Raw genomic sequence first — 14,863 nt, 5'->3', positions numbered from 1 at the left:
ACGTCATCAACACATATTTTCAGTGAACGTTTGGGTAGGCATTGTTGGTGATGTCTTGATTGGGCCCCATGTTCTTCCACCTACGCTCGATAGAGCACGTTATCATGATTTCATACGGGATATTCCACCCGTGATGCTAGAACATGTGCCTTTACATGTACGACACAACATGTGGTTCATGCACGATGAAGCTCCTGCACATTTCAGTCGAAGTGTTCGCACGCTTCTCAACAACAGATTCGGTGACTGTTGGATTGGTAGAGGGCATTTGAAAGCTCTTGTCTACACAACCCCGGTACCAAATGTAGAGACTCTTCGTGCTCGTATTGAGGACGGCTGTGATACAATACGCCATTCTCCAGGTCTGCATCAGCGCATCAAGGATTCCATGTGATGGAGGGTGGATGCATGTATCCTCGCTAACGGAGGACATTTTGAACATTTTCTGTAACAAAGTGTTTGAAGTCACGCTGGTACATTCTGTTGCTGTGTGTTTCCATTCCATGATTAATGCGATTTGAAGAGAAGTAACATGGAAAGTAATTGTTTCCGGACACATGTCCACATAACATTTTCTTTCTTTGTGTGTGAGGAATGTTTCCTGAAAGTTTGGCCATACCTTTTTGTATCACCCTGTATACTACTGAATGTACCCAAAAAAGTATGTCACCGTACAACACACAGTTCAGGAGACATGTCATCATAAATGTTTAGATGCATGAAAAACTAGCTTCTGATTAAAATGGTGCTCAAATTACACAGAATGTATTCACCTGGTCTTTCATAATGAGAGCACTTAACTTCCAACTTACTTTAAGCATAATTTCAAACCTTTCCTCACTTACATTCTTATTGTCATATATGTCACACATTAACTTATTTGTAACCAGACGTTTGAAGCTATTTTATATATGAGAAGTTGATTCTTTAGAGAATTGGGACAGGTCGTGTCGGGATGTGTTCCAAGGGCTGTATGTGGGAGTGGTCATAGAGCCAGTACAGACAGACAAGGGTGAGAAGGAGGTGTGTTCTGTCTGCTTCCATGGATAAAATCATAGGTAAAAGCCCAGTTTTAAAATTTCGTTCTTGCAATATTAATTTTGTTTTCACCTATAGAACACACAGAAGTTTATCTTACTATGTGTACACCAGGTTGTCACAATAAAGCACATCCTTTTATGTGAGAAAATTTTATTATTGTAGTATGTTGCCATGTAAATTCAACTTACATTTCAATAACTCAACTCACTGATGTTAAGCAGGGTTAAAGTGGTTTTTAAAAAGTCTGTTCCCATCTTTCATTAAATTACATCCAAGCAATTTCGAACAATGCTAATCTGCAACTTCTTACAAATCAAAATCAGTTATTAAGCAAATTCAATAAAAATTAAGTTGAATTAGTCCTCCTTCATACTGTATGAGACTGCTAAGAAAGCAGTACCAGGAATTAGAACCTTCTGGCAGGAAATCTAGCATTCCAAACTGTGCAAAAACGAGTCTTCATTCTTTCATCGATTCTTCTGTTGGTTCAGCAGTCTTCTTGACTTCACTATCACGATCCTTCTTCTTAGACCCCGAGACAATATCATCAATTCTGAGCAGCAATATCGCCGTCTGTAAATACAACACAACAAAATAATAATAGTGAACAACAGGAAGGAGGAGGGGGAGGGGGAGGAAGGTTGTATAGTTAACATACCTCAACTGCTGTTTTGTAGACTTGAAGCTTCACACTCAGAGGTTCCCATATTCCCAGGGTATGCATGTCAGCCAGCTCGCCAGTGTCACCGTTTATACCCCACGTTGAACCTCCTACAACAATACAAGCATTTTTTTGCAAATTTAGTCACAATTTCTCTTGTGTATATTAATGACATTTCTTCACTAACACAACCACATGTCAAGTTCGTTTTGTTGGTAGATGATACAAAGATTGCAATAAACAGAAAATCAAGTTAGATTTAGAAAGATCAGTTAATGAGATTTTCACTGACAGTAAAAAAGGGTTCTTACCCAATTCACTAAATTTTGAAAGAACACAGCATATCCAGTTTAGAATATTTAAGAGGTTTTCTACCAGGGAGGGAGAAGCATATGACTCACTGAGTTGTGGGGTACATTGCAAGTTGTGTAATAAGTGGTTTCACGGGAGTGAATGTAATGGGAAAGTAGTGGGGCACCTAGCAAGACCCTAAACTAAAGCTGGAGCTGCACGAGATAGAAGACATAGTAGGAATAGACTAATGGTGGAGCAAGGAGTGATAATATGTGCTCTTCAGGCACAGTTGAGGGAAGCTAGACAGGAAGTGGGGTGGCTACAGAGGGCAGGAGTGGAAAAGTGGGAACTGGCAGGCAGCAGAATGGTCATTAGTAAGAGGATGCCCTACAACACTGATTTTGAATGCTGAGGGTAGGTTTAGCCACCTGTCAAATTCTTGTGGATAGGGGCTTCCAGTGTTGCAGGAGCAGGTGAGATTCAGCAGACACCCAACAACATTAACAAGCGTAAGTTATTAACAGAATACTTGGTGACTTTATTTAAAAATTGTACAGAAGAGGATTAGGTATCAACTGTGGGAGAAACTGGGAATAATATTGTTAATAGAGACTGAGCTTACACTATAAGCCGTGCCTTGGACAGAAACCACTTAATGTTCACTTTTTACATCTTTTCCAGCATTACGATCAAGCCCGCCTTGATAATGTTGGGAGGAGAGTTCATATGAGACTTGAAAGGGCACTGATGACTGCTCACAAGCCATATGTTTTGGTGGTGCAGATCAGAAGGTGCAGTAAGTTCATTTCATCAAAATGTTAGGGGAATAAAAGGTAAAGTGGATGAACTGTTAATACTTTGTGAGAAAAAAATGCAACATGCAGTGTCTTTTAGTTACATATTATTCATATGTACCCTCAGTTCTTAGCTATGGCATTCATTTTTGGAGAACAAACACACAAAATATGAACACAATTTTCAAACTCCAGAAAAGAGCCATAAAAATAATAACCAAAAATAATAGTCAAGGTCAGTGTAAAGATCTGTTCGAAACATTGGGGATTTTAACTGCTCCATGTGAATACATTTACCAGTCAGTTGGACACACAAAAAATAACATTGGCAATTACTGCACAAACAGCTCTGTCCATGACAATGCAACAAGAGAGAGACTCAACTTAACACTTACTAAGAAAAAATAAACATGAAACTCAAAACAGCATTTTCTACCAAGGGATAAAACTGAACAATAAATTACCAAAAGAGATTAAATAAATTGCAAAATTACACCTATTTAAAATGGCAGTTAAAAAGTACCTGTTATGCAATACATTTTATACATTGAAGGATTACTTAGATAAAACAGAGTAGGTTTGATAAAAAATGTTATACAAATAAATAATAACAATAATATTATTATTATAAAACATCCAACATTCCACATAACACCTTCACTTTATGTTTTTTTCCTTCTTAGAAATACTTACCCCCCAGCTATGCATAGCACAATACTAACACCTAAGTATTGTATACCAGAAGTAAATCTAATGATTTTCTCTAACTAGAAGTCTGTAAATACATATGTATACAAATTATCTTATTTTAAATTGGTGTAAACTTGTTAATACTTTGACATGTCCTATATCCTTAAAAAAAAAAACATATACAGATGAATAAAGCTGCTTCAACAACAACAACAACAACAACAACAACTACTACTACTACTACTACTAACATCCTCCAGGACCGTGTTCAGTTGTATCAGGGTATACTAGGTGCATATGAGGGGTTGTAGTGTTAGTGATTCATTTGTCATGATCATCACTGGTTGGATGGTGCTCAGGAGGCCTATCTGCAATTTTCATTCTAGGGTACAACCATGCCCCACTGGTGAGTATGTACTCTTGTGGAAAACTGCTTCAGCCATTTGAATGTCACATTGTGCGTCTATAGGAAGCTGCTGCACATGTTGGACACAATGTAGTGATGGTCTGTCACTGCTTTCAACAATGGTCCGTGGAGCATTCCTGCCTCTATAGCCCATGTTCTGGATGTCCACATAGAACAGAGTGATTATAATTAAAGGTAAACTTTCAAATCACTGTAGAAATAACACCACTGGTCAGAATGACAACAAATTGCAATGGAATATTATCGGAGAAGGGGGGAAACATATGGCAGAAGAAAAATAAATAGTTACAAAATATAGCAATAGATGGCACTGTAAGCATCAAATTTAATAGTGGTCGACTACAAATGACATGTGAATCACACAACAATGCCTAAGGTATACGCCTGACATTAAAAAAAACTGTACTACTAAGTGTGCATGGGTCTACAGGTGTGATATCTTTAGTAACGTAAGCCCACCCACCACAGCAAGGTCATATCAAATTGAATGGGAAAAATCAGTTTTTAATTGTCCTGAGGCCAAAAACCGCATAAAAAGCATCAATCAAAATCAAATCAGATTATTAATTTCTGTGCAACTAGTGCAAAGTGTGTTAAATATGCTGTCCACTGTTTTTTGCAACAAGTTGAAATCGAGAAACAGCACATTCCACAACTGATCGAAGTGTTTCCGGGGTTGCATTCAGAACATATTGTGCAATGCATGCTTTCAATGCAGATAAGTTTGCAATCTTAACAGTGAACACAACATCTTTCAGATAGCCCCACAGCCACAAGTCACATGGATTAAGATCGGCTGATTGGAATGGCCAGGCTGTAGGGAAATGGTGGCTGATAATTCTTGCATTTCCGAAATGGAGCTTCAGCAGCTGCTTAACTTTATTTGCAATGTGCGGAGGTGCGCCTTTTTGCATAAAAATGATCCCACACATCCACACTGATGGAGAGCTGGAATGACGTGGTTGTGCAATGCACACTACTACTGTTTACCAGTGATGTTCAGATAACAGGATGGGAAGAACCCATCTCTTCGAAAAAATATGGCCATATGATAAATGATGCTGTAAACCCGCACCACTCAGTGACCCTTCCAGGATGAAGTGGTACTGGTTGCTTTGCGTGTGGATTTTCTGTTGCCCATATGTGGCAATTCTTTGTATTGACATACCTTGTCAGGCAGAAGTGGGCTTCGCCTTTCCACAAAATCTTCCATGGCTAATCATTGTACACTTCCATGTGAGCAAGAAATTCTAAAGCAGAGGTCTCTTTTGCTGGCAGGTCAACAGGAAGCCACTTGTGCATATGGGTAATTTTGAATGAATAGCAAAGAAGGATCTTTCCTAGGATTTTACGCACCATGCTTACGGGTATGTCTAATGTTTGGGCAATTCTCCATGCACTACACGTTTGCACACCACCACTCGCCACCTCCTGCACTGCTGTGGCCACTGCTTCCACTGACGATGAATCAATTCATTTCCTCCCCCTACCAGGTTGTACACCAAAAGAACCCATCTTTTCAAATTTCCGAATCATTTTCTCCAGACCCACGGCAGTCATCGGACCAGTGTCTTTTTTCAAACACTCAACTCTCCACAACTTCTGTAGAGAAATGTGTGCACAGTCATCATTCTTGTAATACAGCTTTACAAGCTGAGTGGGATCCTGCACTGAGACAGTCACGGTAGACGTCACAGATGCGAAAGGAGGAAAAGCCGTGTATCCGGTGTGTTTATACTTCAATGGATCATGTGTGTGACAGATGTTTCCCTTTACGTATACTGACATACAGCACCATCTATTGTTACATATCGTAACTATTTATTTTTCTCCTGCCATACATTTTCCCCCTTCTCCGACAATATTCCGTTGCAATTTGATGTCATTCTGACCAGTGGTGCTATTTCTACAGTGTTTTGAAAGTTTAACTTTAATCATAATCACTCTTGATGGACTGTGCAGGCAGGCAGCAGCAGTGGCTGATGGAATATCGCCCAGGGAAGAAATGTGGGCACATGTTGCAGACAAATTTCGTGTTTCTGCAGAGTAAAGTAACCAGAGCCCACAATAATGTGCAGGTTTTTATCTCTGTGCTACTGTCATTTCTTTGATAGAAAGGTCTTATGCTTTTTTAGCAGGACAATGCAAGTCCACATAAGGCTCCTATGATGCAATGCGCTCTTCGTAGGGTACAGCAACTGCCTTGGTCAGCAAGATCACTACACCTCTTGCTAAATGAACATGTCTGGGACATGATGATATCTGAACTTACTAGTTGTCTGGAGCCTGTAAGAACCATCACAAAAAAAGGTGCAAGATAACTGGGACATTACTGCAGGATGCCATCTGGCTCCTTTATGATGATTTTTGTTCAAGAATTTACACCTGTGTTGCTGTCAGAGGTGGGGGTGGGGGCAAAGAGGTGGGTTGTGTACACTGTATACCAATGTGACTCTTTGGGCACCCTTTACTGTGACTTGTTTCATTTGGTTTTAATTTGCTATCACATTCTCCCACAGTGATGAACTATCTGTCATCTCACTTGTCAATAAAGACACTGTCCTCAAGTGTGTTGCAGTATACTTGGTAGTATATATTTTGACACTAACATCATTTGTACCTCAGAGCATGATTTATGTATCAGTGTAGCATGACGAGTTCCTTTGGAGGGGTGCAAATTTCTATGTAAGCAGATAGTTGCAGAAGGGAGAAGTGGCTATTTATACCAAATGCACTGTTTTGTTCAAAAGAGTTTACATATCAAAACAATGTCTTAAAATTGCATGAAGTTAATTTTGTATGAGGATTAAATAAAAAATAAATAAAACATTCTGCCATTCACCAGAGAAAAAAATGTTTATGGATTTACTTTAATTTTACAACCTGAAACAAGCAGTACTTTCCATCTAAAGTTCAGGGAAACAGCAGCATGAGCTTAGAAAATTTCTCTCTTGTTGATCTTCATACTATGAGAAAAAATGATAAGGCCTGTCAGATCATCATGCACAGATAGTAATACTGAAAAGAATCACAACAGAGTCATATCCCGAAGTAGTGAACAAAATCAGACAAGAGGAAATCCAGGATGCCATGATGACAATATTATGGGAAGGATAGATTGCTACAGTGTCAGTGATCAGACACCGTGTGTGTGTGTGTGTGTGTGTGTGTGTGTGTGTGTGTGTGTGTGTGTGTGTGTGTGTGTGTGAGAGAGAGAGAGAGAGAGAGAGAGAGAGAGAGAGACTATTACAAACTTGGCAAAACTTTCACAGAGATATTTCAAATGCTTTGCCAAGCATACAGGGAGGGCTGTATGAGTCATGCACAGAACTACAAGTGGTTTAAACATTTTCAACGGGGCAGAATGTCTGACTGGGACAATTCTAAGTCTGGACGTCCTTCCACATCAAGAGATAATGGCCATGTGGATGGTGTTCATGCTGTGATTTGCGGAAATTGTTATTTAACTGTTCGGGAAGTTAATGAGGAGGTGAGCATCACAGTAGGATCATGCCATCAAATTTTGGGTGGAAAATTTGAAATGCGTCATGTCAGTGCAAAATTCGCACAGTGTTTGTTGACTGAAGATGAAAAACACCCATGTTGAAATGTGGGAGGAGCTGCTTGCCGCTGTTAATGACAGTGAAAACTTTCTTAAGATGATCATAACAGGCGATGAGTCATGGGCGTATGGCTATGATGCTGAAACAAAGATGCAGTCATCCCAATGGGTGGGCAAAGGATCACCAAGTTAAGAAAAAGGGGGGGGGGGGGGGCATTATCCATCATGAATTTGTGCCACATGGTCAGATGGTAAACAAGGAAGTCTATCAGGGCATCCTAGAGTGCTAGAGGGATGCTGTGTGCAGGAAGAGGCCTGAACTGTGGGAAAACCAGAGTTGGATGTTGCAATGTTGCATCATGACAAAGTGCCAGCTCACGCATCACTCCTTGTCTGCAGCTATATAGCAAAACATCACCTTCCCGTTGTTCCCCATCCATGGTATTCTCCAGACCTAGCCCCATCAGACTTTTTCTTGTTTCCAAAAATGAAAAACACATTGAAAGGATGTAATTTCCAAACAATAGAGGAGATACAGGACAATACGACAAGAAACCTGCGTGCCACCCCACAAAATGTGTTCCAGGAAGGATTCCAGAACTTGAAGAAATGATGGCAATGGAGTATTGCCAGTAGAATGGACTATTTTGAAGAGGGCAGTGCTTAAAATGTTATACAATAAGCAATAAATCTGATACAGCAAAAGTTCAGTTTCTTTTTGAACACCTCATATTCCAGAGTGGGTTGCCTGAGTGATTTGTAAAGTAATTTTCTTTGTAGACTGACTGAATTTTTCCAGTATTCTACCTTGAAGTCTACCTCCTGCTTTATCCACCTAAGCCTACGTGATCATTTCATTTAGCGTTCCTACAGAGTGTTACACCCATGTACCTGTAGGAGCTGGCCAATTCCAACTGTGGTTCACTCATATTACAGTCATTGGACACTATGTTTTTTTTGCCATTTTATCAAGTTTTTTTTTTTTTTTTTTTTTTTTTTTTTTTTTTTACATTTCTGAACATTCAAAGCAAATTGCCAATCTCTGCATGACTGAGATCTTATCAAAATCGGAAGGTATATTAATGCAGCTACTTTCAGACAGCACTTCACTACAGATAACTGTGTCCTCTGCAAAAAGTCTTAGGTTAATAGTATCTGCAAGATACTATTAATATTCGAGGGAGACTTACTGTACGGGATGAAAAGGAGAGACTCTCTCCTTCTAATTCCGTATAGTAAATCTCTCCTGACCCACAGTTCTGGCTCACTTTCCCAAAATCTACCCCTTTTCCTAGATCTCTCCAGTCCTTTCCCTTCACTCTTCTTTCTTCCCCTTCCATCCTTCTGCCTGAAGAAAGAGCCACTGGCTCTGAAAGCTTGCCAATCACTACAGTCTCGTGTGTGTTCCGCCGCCACTTGGTGAGTACATTTTTTATCTATACAATTAAATTATTTATTTAGAAACAAAGATGATGTGACTTACCAAACGAAAGTGCTGGCAATTTGATAGACACACAAACATACACACAAAATTCAAGCTTTCGCAACCAATGGTTGCTTCATCAGGAAAGAGGGAAGGAGAGGGAAAGACGAAAGGCTGTGGGTTTTAACGGAGAGGGTAAGGAGTAATTCCAATCCTGGGAGCGTAAAGACTTACCTTAGGGGGGAAAAAGGACAGGTATACACTCCCATACACACATATATCCATCCACACATATGTGCGGACAGGTATACACTCGCATATACACACATATCCATCCGCTCTGTTTCTTCAGAAATTTCTTAACCCCTTCCCCATGTTCTACTGGGTACGTATCTATCCAGCGCATGGTCAACTATTATTTTAAACTTGAGCCATACTTCATCTACATGCTCCTGTCCTGCGCTGAAAAGTTTCAAGTCCCTTAATGAGATGCCACTATTGTTCTTGCTCTCTCAGAGTAGTTTACAGAATATAGGTGTCCTCTGTTCTATTGTAACCACTGTAGTCATAACTGCATCATCATCACTGATACCAGCACATGCTAAGCTGCAACCACTGAGCTGCGTTCTACATGGGCATGACACCCAACACACTGTTCGCATGATCGACAAACTGTGGCCCAGAAACAGCTGGACCACCCAGTTACTAAACATGCTGCCCCACACAACCTTCATTTAAATGACTGCTTCACAACCTATGCCATCTTGAGCCTTCCTCCCAACACCAAATTTTCTGAACTGTGCAGGTAGACTCTCTCCCTGTGATATATCTTGTGTTCCTGTAACCCTCCTGGCCTCGACCTCTGTTAGTCACTGTCCATCACCCACCTATCCCTTTCCCTGTTCCCACTCCAGCACTATACAGCCTTCTATTCCACCAGTGTTCCCACAGTCTTTAACTTCTCTCCTGCCCTGCTATCCCTCCCCTCCCCGCAAAAGCCGCTTTCTCCTCACCACCACCATCACCATCACTCAGATTGCTTCTCCCATCACGCACTGCTGCTCATAGTCTTGGCCTCGGCAGTAAGAAACAGTGGGCATGTGTGCGTGAGAGTTGTGTTTGCGTGAATGGGTGCATAATTCAGATGAGGGCCTTTTGGCTGAAAACTTACTTGTTCAGAAGTCTTTTTATTACACCTGTCTGGGACTCAACATCTCCACTATATAATGAGTAGCAATCTATCTTTTTCACAATACTGTCACTATTCCATCCTGGATTTTCCATTGTTTGGTTTATCCTTTCCATAGAATTGTGGTTAGTAGCAAAAAGAAGATATGAGAAAAGAGTTCTTGCAATACAGGCATTTGAAGCCAATCTCAAAGGGCAAACTTGGCAAGAAGTCTGCAATACAAACAACCTGAATGACAAATGCAGTACATTTCTTCAAACTTTCATCATTTTCTTTGATGGTGTCTTGTCTTAAAAAATTTTAGCCTAATATGCTGTATTAATAAGCAATCCATCTGGATAACTAATGACACTAGAATATCATGTAGGAAGAAATTACAATGAAACCCATATTTTATGTTTTTATGGGGTCCAGACTTAAAAACCGTAAAACTGAGGAAAATGCAGAATCAAGTAAAACGTTTAAACACCCAAAATACCAGGAAAAACATATGTAATTGACATATTAAAAATCTTAATCCTCACCAACTGTATAAAATCTGTGTAAGTGGAGGAAATTAATGTAAAATACAATGTTTACTCAATAATTTGGGGTAATAAATTTCATCAGTTCTTAAAAAATCAGATTTGTAACAGTAGGTAAAAGCCAGTAAAAAAATTGAAATTCGTATCTGAATACAAGGTAATAAAGCTATTTTCTGACATGCTACAACCACAAATTATCAAAAAACACATTTTTGTTATATCTTTCCTTTGTGTTCACCCAGAAAAAAAGCAAAAATTGATGAACCTGGTAAATTAAACCAAAAACTGGAGTACGTTGAAAGGCAACACAATCTAACATGCAGTGTTTTCCTTCTGTAGCCAACGGCATTTAATTGGGTTGAGTGGACTTCAAGCCACATACACACTAAGCCTGAAACATGTTTCCGGCTACTTGACGTGAACACTGTTTAGAAACACCTTTCAAAACAAGAGCACACCTATTTGTAGCAGTGTCAGGAAAGATCAAAGGAGACAATGTTTCAGTTCAGCTACCACATGCCACTGCTCACGGTGCAAGTGTTTTTATGTCACATTTCACACTGTGTAATCTGTTGTATCGAGTTGTTAGGTGTTTTGTTTCCTCCTACTGTTTCCACGGGCTGGGTGGAAATAATAATAATAATAATAATAATAATAATAATAATAATAATAATAATAATTGCAGTGGAAGAGGCAGCAGACTGTCGATTTATTCTCACTGCACCAGGCTAATGGCTGCTTGTGGAATATATGAAGTAAGTAGTACAAGAACAGCAATAAAACAAGACACTCTGCGGACACTGTTGCTAAATTTGGTACAATACTGAGAAAGACTGTGTAGAAGACAAAATAAGGTTGGTTGGTTGTAGCTTGCTTTTAAATGTGAAATAAATACTCAGGGCTTTGGAATGTATTTCCCGTAGACAAAAGACTAAGACTAGCAGCATATCTGGTGGCTTTCTTGAAATTTCTATCTAAGAAACGGCAATACCATATTTGCCAAAAATTCAAAATTGTTAGATGATATACATGATATACAAGTGAAATTACGGAAACTTGAGCTGCCTTCCATACTCAGTTCCCATATATAGGCAACTTTTTCCCACTAGTTGTTCTACAGTATGTTTTATCTCACCACAGATGACAACTTTATGCAAACCAACAAATTGAGTTTGATTTCTTACAACTAATACTATTTCATCAGCCATTAGCAACTATCATACAAACTCTCCATCAAACTATTGTAGTTTTAAAGCCAATTCCAAAATTCTCTGATTAAGGCAACCTTATTATGTAAAACTAAGAAACACAGATGCTTATGGCCTTCACCTCCCAGGTCACAATAAATAAATAAATAAATAAATACAAAAAGAATGAATGAGTGACTGATGCCTTTCATTGCGTTTGCATGAACCTTCGAGTATTAATAATGCAGCGACACAGATTATAGTTTCCTCGTCTCTAGACATGATGTGGCAGACAATACAAAAACAATGCGACAAATAAGTGTTGCACATGATGCAAATACACTGATAAATGTTTACTGCCAAAACAGACAAGAAACAAAGTTGGAAACACAGGCTTTTGCGAGCACTTGTGAACAACCACTGTGGGAACTGTGTGCATTTTGGTTATTCATTTCAACATCTCTACATCTACATCCCTACTCCACAAGCCACCTGGTGGTGTGTGGCGGAGTGTACCTTGAGTACCTATATAGGTTCTCACTTCTATTCCAGTCTCGTATTGTTCGTGGAAAGAAAGATTGTCGGTATGCCTCCGTGTGGGCTCTAATCTCTCTGATTTTATCCTCATCGACTCTTCGTGAGATATACGTAGGAGGGAGCAATATACTGCTTGATTCCTCAGTGAAGTTATGTTCTCGAAACTTCAACAAAAGCCCATTTCAAAGCAACAGCGCATTGAAAGTACATCACAAATACGTCATACTTATCTCATCAAATGTCAATACAATACAAAATTCAACTGAGAAACCTGTTGCATAATGGATAATGTCATGATTAGTTGACTGAGGATATAGGTTAACAACCTGCTGCATGCCAGTATTTTTATTTCAACTTAGCATTGTTATTACTTTTGTTATGATCGTAATACAATATATCCTGCAATACTCTATGTTAAACATTTCTGCCTGGTCAGAGAATCAAGGATGAAATAAATATTTGCCTGTTTATTCCTGAATGTGTGGCGATTCTCGAGTGGGAGTTTAAACATAAAACCTGTGAAGATAGCTTACATTGCTGCGAGAGAAACTAACAACAGTAAAATTAATATTGTTCCTTGTAACAAATACTTTGCTGTTGATTTCCAAATATGTGGTGATTTCCGATTGTGTGGTTAGGCAGAAACCTAAGAGGAAAGCTTAAATTACTTCAAGTGAAATGATGAGCAAGAACATTCATATTCTTCCTTGTCCAAAATATTTAACACACTGCACAACCACAAACATATTTCCCTAAAGAGTTCTTGCTACAACAGAGATCTTTTTTTTTTGTGGTTTTTAGGGCGCACAACTACAATGGTCATTAGCGCCCTGACTAATTTAGGAATGTACCGCGAGGCCCAAGGTTAAAACAGCAACTAATAGGGTCAACACTATAAAAAACGTATTAACAGGCGTAGGATTAAAAAACTACAGCATAATCAAATGTCCTTAGACAGGTGTGTCAAGTTGATAAAACGAAGAATGCGAGCAGCAGCTCCTGGATCATGGCATCCAGAGTACATGGCAGGCCAAGATCAAGACGCAGCGTAGTAAAATCTGGACAGGACGTTAAAATGTGGCAGACCGTCAGCAATTGCCCACACGGACAGAACGGCGCCGGCGCTGCCGTCAGCAGATGGCGATGGCTGAACTGGCAGTGTCCAATTCGTAGCCGGGCCAAAACTACTTCCTCCCACCGAGAAGGACGTGAGGAGGACGTCCAAGCTGCGGGAAGAGGTTTCAAGGCCCGAAGCTCGTTGTCCCTAAGTGCAGTCCAATCGGCATGCCATAGCGATAAAATGCGCCAACAAATGACCGTGCTACAATCTGCTGAAGGGACACAACAAGAAGCCGTCCGAGGCTGGAGGACCGCAGCCTTGGCCACGGCATCTGCAGCTTCATTCCCAGGGATACCGACATGGCCAGGAACCCACATAAAGCTAACTGGAGACCCGTCGTCCACCAGCTGCTGAAGAGAACGTTGGATCCAGTGCACGAAAGGGTGAACCGGATACGGATCACTGAGGCTCTGGATGGCGCTCAGAGAATCGGAGCAGATGACATAAGCAGAATGTCTGGCGGCAGACGTAAAGAACAGCCTGGTAGAGGGCAAAGAGCTCAGCTGTGAAGACCGAACAATGGCCATGTAGCCGGTATTTGAAACTTTGTGCCCCGACAATAAAAGAACACCCGACCCCGTCATTGGTCTTAGAGCCATCTGTATAAATGAAGGTCATATTAATGAACTTCGAACGAAGTTCGACAAAACGGGAGTGGTATACTGAAACGGGGGTAACCTCCTTTGGGAGCGAACGGAGGTCAAGGTGAACGCGAACCTGAGCCTGGAGCCAAGGTGGCGTGTGGCTCTCGCCCACTCTAAATGTTGCAGGGAGTGAAAAATCAAGGTGTTGAAGGAGGTGACGAAAGCGAACTCCAGGGGGTAGCAGGGCAGAGACATACAACCCGTATTGACGGTCGAGAGAGTCGTCAAAAAAGGAACGATAAGATGGGTGGTCGGGCATTGACAGTAGCCGACAGGCGTAACGACAAAGCAGTATATCGCGCCGGTAGGTGAGTGGCAATTCACCGGATTCAGCATGAAGACTCTCGACGGGACTAGCATAAAATGCTCCGATCGCAAGCCGTAAACCCCGATGTTGTATGGAGTTGAGGCGGCGTAAGATGGACGGCCGTGCAGAGGAGTATACAAAGCACCCATAATCCAGCTTGGAGCGGATGATCAACCGATATAGGCGAAGTAGGACAGTTCGATCCGTTCCCCACAACGTGCCACTGAGAACACGGAGGACATTTAGAGAACGGGTACAATGGGCAGCCAAATATGACACATGTGGAGACCAACTAAGTTTCCTGTCAAATGTAAGACCTAAAAATTTTGTTGTCTCCACGAATGGGAGAGCAACGGGGCCGAGTCGTAAGGACGGTGGGAGAAACTCTTTGTAGCGCCAGAAGTTAATACAGACCGTTTTCTCGGCAGAAAAACGGAAGCCATTGGTGACACTCCAGGAGTAA

At 40.6% G+C, this 14,863-nt stretch overlaps 1 protein-coding gene across 1 annotated transcript in view; it reads right to left on the bottom strand.

Moving 5' to 3' along the window:
• Nucleotides 1–1,174: 1,174 nt before the first annotated feature.
• The window catches only part of LOC126281733 (T-complex protein 1 subunit gamma), a 51,022-nt gene continuing 37,333 nt past the window's right edge, over nt 1,175–14,863 (bottom strand). Inside the window, exons 11-12 of the mRNA XM_049980914.1 lie at nt 1,700–1,812; nt 1,175–1,614 (exon numbers count right to left, since the gene is read on the bottom strand). Of these exons, the coding sequence (XP_049836871.1) occupies nt 1,501–1,614; nt 1,700–1,812 (227 nt within the window). The 3' untranslated portion in view covers nt 1,175–1,500. The remainder of the gene's footprint in view (nt 1,615–1,699; nt 1,813–14,863) is intronic.

The sequence above is a fragment of the Schistocerca gregaria genome, chromosome 7, assembly GCF_023897955.1.
Source record: "Schistocerca gregaria isolate iqSchGreg1 chromosome 7, iqSchGreg1.2, whole genome shotgun sequence".
Lineage (NCBI taxonomy): Eukaryota > Metazoa > Arthropoda > Insecta > Orthoptera > Acrididae > Schistocerca > Schistocerca gregaria.
The sequence above is the reverse complement of the archived record's forward strand: the minus strand, read 5'-3'. Positions and strand labels throughout refer to the sequence as shown.